Genomic DNA, 11,376 nt, shown 5'->3' on the forward strand with positions numbered 1-11,376 from the left:
TTCGAATAACACGTACACAATAAGTACCTATAATTATTGTTGGCCAAAGGATTAGTTTTGGACTAAAATAATTATGTGTACACGAAAAATACCGTATAACGATTAATTCAAACATTAATCGACTAACTCTTAGTGAGCGAAAACTTTTCCGGGACTTTCTCGGTGTTAACACGACGACAACGAATAGAAGACGTTAGTTCATTATTTAGATAGCGGAACGGTTTGTAAAATTAAATTTTTGTTTAGCAACTTGCGGTGGTCGTATAATAGTTATAATAGAAATTCGGATCAAACAAACTCTATTAACGTGAGATGTTTATGTTGAAATTGTTATACATATATTGTATTATTATTGTTTCAGTTTCTTATCGATTTTGAAGCCGCTATACAATTATTATGTTTGCGATGATCGATTACATTTATTTTGGATTTAACAACGATACTATGATTATCAATTAAAATAACACAATCAGCCGATTATTAATAATATAATAACGAAACGATTTTAAAAAAATTCAATTTTTTCATTATTACAGCGACAGCTAGTGTACAGGTGGCAGGTGCATGCGGTAGATTCGGTGGCAGGTTTGAATGTTCGATAATCCCCGAGTCCGTGGTATGATCGAAATGCTTTTTTCGTATTATATATGTATAATATTATAACGATTATGTATTTTGTTTGTATAGAGATACTAAATACAATATTACTACGGTAGGTATTGAACGTATAGTTATTACTATACGAATGGACAAAATAAACGTGCGCACGAGGATAATTTATTACAAATTATGCAAGTTGAGTTGATTTTTTTTCCATGTATGCGTTATTGACATTTCATTTGAACGATGTAGTTATCAGTTGTAGTTTGTTGGTAAACATTGTGAATCGTAAAAGGACAAATCAAATAATAATTAATCAGAGTTTAATATGTTTTATTATCATATATTATTCTTCATTGAAAATCTGTTTTTAATCAAACATCTTACAATTTTGTTTTTCGGTAAAATATGAAAATACATAAAAAAAATGTTTGTTTTTGGAAATAATAATAATAAACAAATACAAATCTATACAGTTCATGACATATTATAATAAAGGTTAAAAACACTATGTCAATTTGAAAAAAAAAATATTATTTTCTACATACTGAAATTATAAATAATATGTAATTATATATATATTATTATACAATTACAAAACTGGTACATGATGGTACATTGCGTAACGCATTGAAATAATAAATAACAAAATAAATTACAGTCACAATAATATTATGGAATGGAAAAATTAACAACGTTAGCATTAAAAGAAAATGAAACAGATTAATTTTATTAATATTACTAAGTCTATAATAGTATATTATATATTATTATTACTATAATATAATAATATAATGTATAGTAATTATTTTTCACGTGAAATCGAACTATTTCCGTATGGTATATATTAAGTGCGCTGCGAAAATATTGATTATTTTGATTAATTGACATGCCATTTATTAAACGTGGGATAAAAACTAGACATTTTTTATTTTTATAAAACAACCTTATTTACGTTACTTACAAATCGTATAATAATGCGTATGTTCGAAAAACGAACAGACCGAATTATTTTCTAAAATTTGACTAGATTTAACGCTACAACCTTACAATAATGATAATAATAATAATAAAAAAAGAAACAATAAAAACAATAATAGGTAATAATAATAAAAACACGTAGAGGTACTATAATAATTCTCGGCGAGTACGGCGACCAGTGTAATTTCACACGGACGACTTACCCGAACCGACGGTACCGCGAACCTGGATGCCCTATTTCATGTAATTGTATTTGGTCTTGGAAATCCAACGAACGGATTGAGCGCATAAATCGATAACACACATTGATTATGTTAATATTTACTGTTTGATGTATCGATCGATAGTACAGAGATTAACGACCAATGACTAAGTGATTTCGTCATCGTCAATCGATACGACGATCACGTATTTTTATAATATATCTCACGCTATTCAACCTAGCTAATACGTAACCCTATTTAATTGTTAATAATAATATATTAAACATATTATAATATTGTATTGTAATTAAAACGATTTTTTGGCTTCAACTTAACGTTAAAAAAAAAAAAAAAAACAAAACAAAACAAAACAAAACAGACAAACAAACAAACTTGAGACTCGTCCTACCTAATAATAATTATTTGTACATAAAAAAAAACCCATTGGTTTTTTTCCTCTTCCGTTTTCCGGTTGGTTCTTCGCCAAAACGGAACACTTCGGTCGACGTTCATCGACACCTAGTCGGGACCCGCTGTCCCGACCGACATCCGTCGTCATGGCGAGAACACGCGGAGGCTGCGCAACAGTTTCGCCAGCACATTGGCCAGCCCCTCGGCGTGCCTGGTGAGCGTTTCCGTGCACACGTCCGTGTCCACTAACAGGCCGTGGAACGTGCGCAGCACGTCGGCCACCTTGAGTATGAGGTTGCGGGTCTGCAGCGGCGACGACGTGTGCCTGGTCATGTTGCCGCTGAGCACGGTCATTCGGCGCAGTTGCGTCACGCACTGCGACAAGTTCGCCTGGAACTCGGCGCTCTTCGGGTTCATGTAGCACCGGATCAGGATCTTCGAAGACGTCACCAGCTGCCTGGCTTCTTGGCACAGTATGTCCTTTGCTTCCTGTATTTGGACCGCGCGCAAAAAAAAAAAAACAAATTAATGCCGTGCCGTGTTATTGCGCGTATATATTATTATCGTGTTGTACGGGTTTGTGCTGCCGGGGAGGAGAACCAATAATCCGACAACACCAATTCCACTCTCCCGCCACACCGATATAACTTTGGCGATGGCATGTAGATGCCTCGCCACCCATATCCTGTTAATACCTGCTCGAGAGCTTGACTCGATGGATGTCTTGGCGAACGTCCACAAACGCTTTTAGATCCCGAGACACTTATAATATATATATATTTTTTCCCTACCGCGATGGTTTATATATAATATATAATTATATAATATTGACAATATTGCGTATAGGTGCAGGTACATTGTGTAATGTATATTACACTGAAATTCAATAAACAAACTGATGTTGCTATTTATAATATTTTTGCGTTATTTATCTAATCTATATCAAGTAATTATAGGTATTTTTAAAAATATTATAAAATCCGATTTTGTTCGATAAACGTACTTACAATTTCAAGACTTATAATATGTATTTAAATAGTTCTTCAGATTCACGGGCTAAGAGATGAAATCATGATACTATGAATTACTATTATAGACGTGGAGCAAGTTTAATAATTGCTTAGGAAATTAAAAAACTCACATTGCGTCGTGGGTATAATAAACTTTCGAGCGGAATAACATGTAATGATGTTATCATGCTACAATATTATGTGTTAATGTGTTTAAGTACACGCGGAAAGTGTTGGACGATGCACCCATTCACGCGCTGTGGGTAATATGTTCAATATTATGTATATAATAATATGTACTATGCCCCCATATTCTTTATATACACAATACACATACTTACTATTAACTAATCACTTGCCTAATAGAAATTATCATTTAGCTCTTAAACAAAATACGAATTATAGAAGACAAAAACAACACTAAAATTTTACATCTAACCAAATAACTATTAGGTAGGTATGTATTAGTTTAAAAATTATTTTTATTTTTATTTAATTTGTCTATGATTTATGAATACCTTTTCGATTACAGGTATATTAAGATGATTGTTTTAATCGGTAAATTATTATCTATTTGCAGTCGAACATTTTACTTCATTGGTACTTTCGATAAGTTATTTTTCGATATTAATTTTTAATAATAAATGCGCAGCAAAACAACTATCAAAAAATGGTAAAATAATACGATTTTGAATAATTCGAATTCTGTTATGTTATCGATATTCTTATAATAACTTATAATAAATTATTCTTAAATTATAAAATTTGCACAGAATACGTAATTTAGTACTGTATTTACTGCGTTAAAATGTTAAAAATTCTTATTACGGTTTTGTGTTATTTATAGACGTTTTAGATTTTGAGTTTTTTTTATTTACTGCCTAAATAATATTTTTTCTTTTATTTATTCTTGCTATGTTATGTTTTATAAATACATTATATTGTTATTATATACATTACTAACATTAATAGTTGTACATATTACACCAAAGCCACGCTCAAAATTGTATTTTTGAATGAAATAAATTGTCATCGCTTTAAATAAATTGTAGTACACCTATTACAGTGAGCACCTAGTCAATGATAAGTTATATTTTTTCGAAACTTACAGAAGTGAGATAACCCCGATTTTTAATTTTATTTAATTTTATTTAATCGATGATAATAATTTTCAATTATCAGCTAAGAAATAAATATTGATGTAAACTATAGTATAAGGTTGTGATATACCTACGTCCTAAAAATATGTATAATATCATTCGTTACCTGAAATTTAGTCTCGTCCAGATGCGTGCCACCGCCTTGAGCTTGGGCTACATTACACTGTTCACTAAACTCGTTCAGTCTGCCCGTCAGTTCGTTGATGACAGCTACTGCGTCCCTGTTGTTCGAATAGCAACCGTTTCGCATAAGCGTTTCCTGTATCACCCAAAATACATGATATATTATATATATGTATATATAAAAATCAAACATGATGAACGTCGAACATATTGATAGTGTGCGAGACCATATTAAAAAAGCTACACAATTATGAAGGATATTCGGTAGTCAACAGAATTATACAAATATTACCAAGTGTTCTCATGTAGGCACATTGCATAATCTGTCTTAACGTACTTCAGTACAACCTCTGCACCACGTGTCATAGAATCACGCAATGATGGAAATTATAATAGTAAAATCTATTTAAATAATACCTATTGCTAAGGACGATGACGAGCATGTCGAAACATTTAAGGATACACAAAAACGACAAAAATCAAAAAACCAACTCGTGCTAAGGACATTTTAAACAAAGTTAACGAGTGGTAATCCACACCTAGGATTCAAAATTATAGATCGTGTACCCAACAGTCATGCACATACCTGTGACGGCATCGGCGGCAACGGCGGTTTCGTGGACAGCGTCGAGTCCACCCTCGGCGGGACCTTTGGTTTGACGCGGGGCAGCGTCATGTTTTGGGCCCGGGTGGGCAGACACGGCGGTTGTGTGTCCGGACTCCGCTGTCTGGGCCTCGAACAGCACGAGAAACCGGGCAGCGTCTTCTCGCTGGTGGCCGCGCACGGCCCGTCCGGAGTGGTGGCCGCGCTGGCGGACGTCCCAGCCGTGGCGGTCGTCCCGCCGTGGCAGTCGTCCCAGCCGTGGCTGTCGTTCTCGTCTGGCCGACGCTCCTGCGACGTCGGTCATCCGTCTCGTCACCGGAGTCCGGTTGTCGGTGTTGGTTATGGTGTTGGTGCAGGTGTTCGGCGACGCTGCCCGCCGCGGCCGTCGACATCGTAGTCGACGACGGTGCCACCGATTTGGGAGGGGGTGGCGGTATTATGAACGACGATATTTCCTCGGACGTCAACACCGCATTGGACCGCTTCTCTTCCGGCCGCCCGTCATTGGAAGTCTGTTGCGTGGGTGGCGGTGGCGGTATGGTCATCGTGGCCAGGAACGATTCTAAGTCCAAGCTCATGAGATTCGAGTGGTTTTTGAATCCGTTATCCAGTACGGAGTCTATAATATTATAAAACAAATGCAGCTCAGTATGAACCCAAGTCGAGAGGATATGTATACAGAGCGATAATGTAATGTGATCTCTATTCGTCGAGTAGATAAAAAATAATAAAATAAAATATATATTTATTAATTAAAAATCTTAAAATTAATTTAAAACTGTATAATAAATTGTATCAAAATAAAAATATGTATCTTTATATTATTATACGTACGCCTGTAATAGAAAGAAATCATATACATAAATTGTATTACACTAGATATATAGAAATACGTAAAAAGTTCTTATGTATACAATTTAGTATGATTTTTATAATACACGCTGGTATGCATTTTAAATTATATAAAATATAGCTGATAAGTTGTGTTTTTGTCTTCGGCGGTAGAGACAAATTTGTAAGTTTAAAAATTAACGTCATTTCAAATTTTGTGGACTACTTGCATATTATTTTCAGAAACCTTTAATGATCCACTGATTCTTTAACGTATAATTCGTATTATAAACCTACACGTACCTAGAAATCTGTCCGAGTTCTGTTGGTGATCATAGTCGGCAAACAATGTCGGCGGAAGACTGCACTGGCTACTGGCGTTGGAACCGTTTGATTGATTGATTTTCGCCTCTTCGATAGGCGGCGGTATTAGCGTCAAATCTATCAAGTCCGGTTCTAAGTACAGACTGCTCCTGGGTAACGACCGGTTATCTTCTTGCAGGTTTTTCCACAGCTCCTGCGATCGATACACAATGATATTATACATACACGTCTAATGGCGCATTTCGTCTAATGTCGACTCATCACTAACCTGCAGGGCTTCGTGTCCCGAACTCGCGGCCAGCCCTTCTGGGCTGTGCAATCCGAAACTTATGTCCGAGTCCCTGTTGGAATTCCGTTCACGGTGCGAAGGACTTGTCGATGGTGTATTTATTGACTCGGTGTCGCTCTCGAGATCTCCCAAGTTCAACGCTTGGACTGCGGCAGTTATACTATCCTCGGTGCCCTTCTATACAAACATTTACAAACACATTAATTAATGGACAATAGTTATGGCACTTAGATCGGCTGATAGATATTACGCACTTGAGTTAACAAAAGTAGCGAATCGCTGTGTTTAAGTTGACCCAGATTGGGCGGAGGCGGCGGCAATGACACCGAACCGTCGGACGATATGTGAGAACCGTCAGAGTCGCTGGATTCACGTTGATGTCTATTCAGATATTGTTCAGAGTTTTCCACCAACTCTTGCATTTCGGCTACTCTTCTCAGCACCTCTTCGTTGTGAGTCTCCACGAAGCTATTTTCGCTTTCCAATATTTCCATGGAAACTACGCTTTGAACGTCGATTCCTGATTTATCTTTAATATCGCCGTTCGGCTTATACCCCAAATTACCGTTCTCATGTTTTTTCACAGACCTACAAAAATGATATAATTATGTTAGGTATAACATGCTAACATTTAAATTAATTTCAAACATAATACAAAAAAACACTTACATTGTGTTCATATTGTTGTCTACATTTCCGTTTTGCATACCACTCCATATTGTTCTATTTAAAGACCCGTAGTCATTGGGTTTGAGCTAAAAAATAATTACAGTTATGACTTTTAATAATTTTTTTAAATACTAATATTATACTGACCATTTCGTGTTTGAACGGAGTATACATTGGACAAAAAGCAAAATTAGTCAATTTTTCTTGGTCTTTGGCGTACATGGTTGATGGGCCATAACTCCAAAGTGACGGTTTCACAATATGATGAGAATAATATTGTGGAGCTAAAACAATAAAAAATATTATTTAGTTAATTTTACTAACACGTGATTATAGTAGTTTGCTATTTAAGATTATATATTCTCAATATTGTGTGCCTAAAATTATAAAAAAATAGGGGGTTTTCCATGTACATTGTATTCTCGATTATCCGAGGAATAGGGTGGCTTAGTATCCACAGATAAACGAAATTCAAACGAAAATGTTATACTTAATTATATTTATGTATTATTAAAAAATTAAACCACGTAATTTTAAATGGTATTTAAGGAAAATTAAATTAGAGCATTTTTTATTTTGTATTTGAACATTCATATAAGATTTTTCGAAAAATATTTTAAATTTTATTTATAACTATGATTTTTATACACATACATTATACGTATGTAGATGATTTCTCGGAAGACTAAGGGTTATCGGCAAAGCGAATAATCCACCTACGGATAATCAAGAGTACACTGTATAATTAAAATTTATATAGATATAGATGTTTCCTAAAAAAAATTAGTATACTATATAAATATAAGCTTTTATGACATTATTAACCTTTCACAATGGAAAATTATATTATATATAATTAATATATATGTACAAAATAGATACCTACTAATAAATAGAATATTACTATAAATCATATTAATAAAAAATTATCTATAATATGTTTTATTTAAAACATATTATAGTTATTGCTATAAAATAATATATTATTAGTTAAAGTGAAACATAATTGTTAGTTATTATTTATAACACGATAAAAGAGATTTTTTTTATTTAAAATCTAATTATTACTCACCACTTTCAGTATGTAATAAATCACCTTCCCGGTCGATAGGCAAATTCATAGTCATCAAAAGTTTAAAATAGCCTTTTAAAACAAGTATAAATTCGTCAGTATCGCGGTCCTCCATACAAAAACTGACTTCCTATAGAAATATTCATTCAACATTAATACCGAAATGATAAAGTTTTTCAATAGCTATTGTGTTTACCTTTTGTACTGTGTTTTGTAAATACAACGTCACCGTACTTGAAATTTGATCGTCTTTTTGTACTTTTACCATCGTTACTTGTTCAATATCTGCCAAAGGCACTGGCTGCAAGGAAAATCAATAATATTCAGTAAATAAAGGCGATAATTTTGTGAAAGTTTATAAACTAATCCTTATTTCCACTTAACATCGATAGAACAATACATAGAAATAAATTAAATTTTGTTCATATTGAGCAAACTGTTCCGGAACTGTCGTACATGACAATATAACTATATTATATAAATGTGTATAGGACATAGGTATCTCAATTTATATTTTATACCGACTCGAATAAAAATGCCAAGTGAAGCGAGAATACTTTTTTATGACTGACATACATTTTTGTACGCAAACTATAAAAGTGAAATTATGAAACGCTTACCATACTGTTGCGCAATCCCACGATCTGACTAATTCCCATTTTAGGGCTGACTAGAATTACCGTTTCCAAGTTGCAATCCTGTATAGACACGCAATACCATTATCATTAATTTTATATTAAAATTGAATTCTCCCGATCCATTGTTAGTGCACTTACGCGGACATTGGTAGAGAAACATTTTGCTCCGTAACTGGGCAATTCGGAAATGATGGTCAAGTAGTAAAGTTTTGCTTGTAATGCCGTAAGTGTTTTGTAATTGGTACCCGTCATTGTTTGGTTGAGTTTTAACAAATGTGTTAGTAGCTTCCGTAATTCCTTCCGTTTCATCGACTCCATGAGCGATATTGGTACAAACTTTTCTAATCCGAACTCTCGTCTATATTATAAATAAAATAATATTAATTAATAATTATTATTGATTTGATGTATTTAATTTAAATTAAATTAAATATTAAATCTATTAATGAATAATCTATATACTATTGTGAGTATATATAGTATGTACTTACTCGATAGCTTTGACCGTGACCTTACAATACGGAATATTATTGGCCATAGCATGTTGATGGATATGTAGCGCAGCTAATCGCAGAGCTATGTCATACTTGAGTTCCGGGGCATATCGTTCTTGAACTACGTCATTACAACACTTCAGAAGGAAAAAAGAATGGCGTCAGTTATGAGAGTAATTTAAAGTATTAACAATTGGGCTGCGTAAAACTTACTTGTAAGTACAAGTACTCAAATGCGTTCAAATCTTTTTGAGCCAAATCGCAAGCGTCTCTAGGCACGAATGCCACTCGGAATAAACATCTGAGATTATGAGAGCCTGGCCTCGACGCAACCTTTTGACATGAAATTATCGATGTATTCAAATTGAAATATAAAAATAATATAATTGAGACGCTTACCCTAGCCAAAGTGTGTTCAGGGTCTAGTAAAGTGAGTTTATGTCTACGGAGGCTTTTGACTTGTTCGAGAACTAACGCAAAATGCTCGCCGGCTTTAATACACAATTTGTTTTGCAACGAAGCCACGACATCTTTTACTTTGGTCGTGGAGTCGTATTTAAATGATTTGGTTTGTCCGTTTTCTAGGAATACTTTGAGCACATTGGGTAACAAGGCTATGTTCGGGTCACCTCCACTGAACGCTGACACCTACATAATAATAATACAATATTTTATAAAATATATCAAATTGTTTATAAATAGTTTAAAATATTACTCCAATACTTATACACAATACTTAATTTCTGTACTATATATCACGCCTATAAGTCATCCTTAAGTTATACGATTATATTATACTATATTGTCAATCGCTTTATTCAAAGCGACTACATCAAATCGGAATTATAATCTCTGTGTATAAACTTTACATTAAATTTTACTATCGTTGTGATATAACTCACCGGACATAATGGAGAACCATTTACGAGAACTCCTTCCGCAAAACGCACTCTAGATGGATTAGACTTGAGTTTAGCTTTTTTTGCTGAACTCAGTAAAGCCGATTTCCTAGCCGACTGCAATCAAACATAAAACGATTATCACTTAACGAACAGTATAAATAGTAAAAAAAAACTCACATTGTCGAGCGGAGGCTGACACACTAGTAAAGTGATTGTCTCGTTACAAGACCTCACCAGTTGTATTACATAATCCCTAAGACCATTTTGAACATCTTCGTCGTTTATCTGAAGAATTTGATCACCGGGTAAAAGTTTAGAATCACTAGGTCCTCCTTCAGTAACAAACCTGTAAACAAAAAATTTCTTGTAAATACCTTCATATAGTTCAGAATTTAATTTTATGATTGAACATAATAAAAATATATGACTATATGAGTTATACATAAAATTAAAAACTTAATCGAAATGATTGACTAATAAAAGGTTAAATTAGATACATTATTATAACGTTTTATCGATTAACATATATTATCTATATAATTTATATAATATTGTATTATATATATTATATATTTATTATTATGATTTGATTTTAATTTCAGTACCCATATGATGAATTGCGTGCGTGTTTTTGATTAAAAAAAATCCATTATCTTTGATACAAATGATTGTGCAAAAGACAAAACTAATCATATAATATATTTGATTCAGTATATAATATGAAAAGTCGTTTTTGTTGAAAAGTTAGTGTTAGTATAGGTACTTAATAAGATTTCGTGTATTAAAATTCTGCAAAGCTATCGTTAAAAAAAAAAAACAAAATAATTATACGAAATTGAAATTCGAGCTATGTATTTAAATTTCAAGTTGTCTCATAAATAATGTATATGCACGCTTGTCCGTAATAATAAATATTTTTCAATGAAATAAGTTTTTAAATTTAAAATCTTCTGATTGGACTCGCTTAAATTCACTTAACAGAAATAAACACATAACAATATTATACAAATACTACAAAATCGACGTAAGAAGATAACGTAGAACACCTACAATAATATGACATAT

The 11,376-nt window shown here is 33.3% G+C and overlaps 1 protein-coding gene across 4 annotated transcripts in view; it reads right to left on the minus strand.

Moving 5' to 3' along the window:
- Window positions 1-916: 916 nt before the first annotated feature.
- LOC114119148 (FERM and PDZ domain-containing protein 4) overlaps window positions 917-11,376 on the minus strand; it is a 94,193-nt gene continuing 83,733 nt past the window's right edge. For 3 of the 4 annotated variants that reach the window (XR_007603403.1, XR_007603402.1, XR_007603404.1), the window contains 16 exons: window positions 10,489-10,657; window positions 10,312-10,425; window positions 9,809-10,057; window positions 9,623-9,742; window positions 9,407-9,546; window positions 9,054-9,273; window positions 8,898-8,975; window positions 8,474-8,578; window positions 8,278-8,407; window positions 7,353-7,489; window positions 7,206-7,291; window positions 6,791-7,124; window positions 6,516-6,713; window positions 6,227-6,440; window positions 5,075-5,711; window positions 4,471-4,624 (listed from right to left, as the gene is read on the minus strand). Coding sequence is in view for 1 of the 4 variants with exons in the window: in XM_050197919.1 (XP_050053876.1) it covers window positions 2,340-2,684; window positions 4,472-4,624; window positions 5,075-5,316; window positions 5,355-5,711; window positions 6,227-6,440; window positions 6,516-6,713; window positions 6,791-7,124; window positions 7,206-7,291; window positions 7,353-7,489; window positions 8,278-8,407; window positions 8,474-8,578; window positions 8,898-8,975; window positions 9,054-9,273; window positions 9,407-9,546; window positions 9,623-9,742; window positions 9,809-10,057; window positions 10,312-10,425; window positions 10,489-10,657 (3,391 nt within the window). In the remaining 3 variants the exon portion in view is untranslated. Of the gene's footprint in view, window positions 2,685-4,470; window positions 4,625-5,074; window positions 5,712-6,226; window positions 6,441-6,515; window positions 6,714-6,790; window positions 7,125-7,205; window positions 7,292-7,352; window positions 7,490-8,277; window positions 8,408-8,473; window positions 8,579-8,897; window positions 8,976-9,053; window positions 9,274-9,406; window positions 9,547-9,622; window positions 9,743-9,808; window positions 10,058-10,311; window positions 10,426-10,488; window positions 10,658-11,376 lie in introns of those variants that run through there. The other variant, XM_050197919.1, reaches the window with a different exon arrangement.

This window comes from Aphis gossypii, chromosome 1 (assembly GCF_020184175.1).
Source record: "Aphis gossypii isolate Hap1 chromosome 1, ASM2018417v2, whole genome shotgun sequence".
In the NCBI taxonomy this organism is placed as follows: domain Eukaryota; kingdom Metazoa; phylum Arthropoda; class Insecta; order Hemiptera; family Aphididae; genus Aphis; species Aphis gossypii.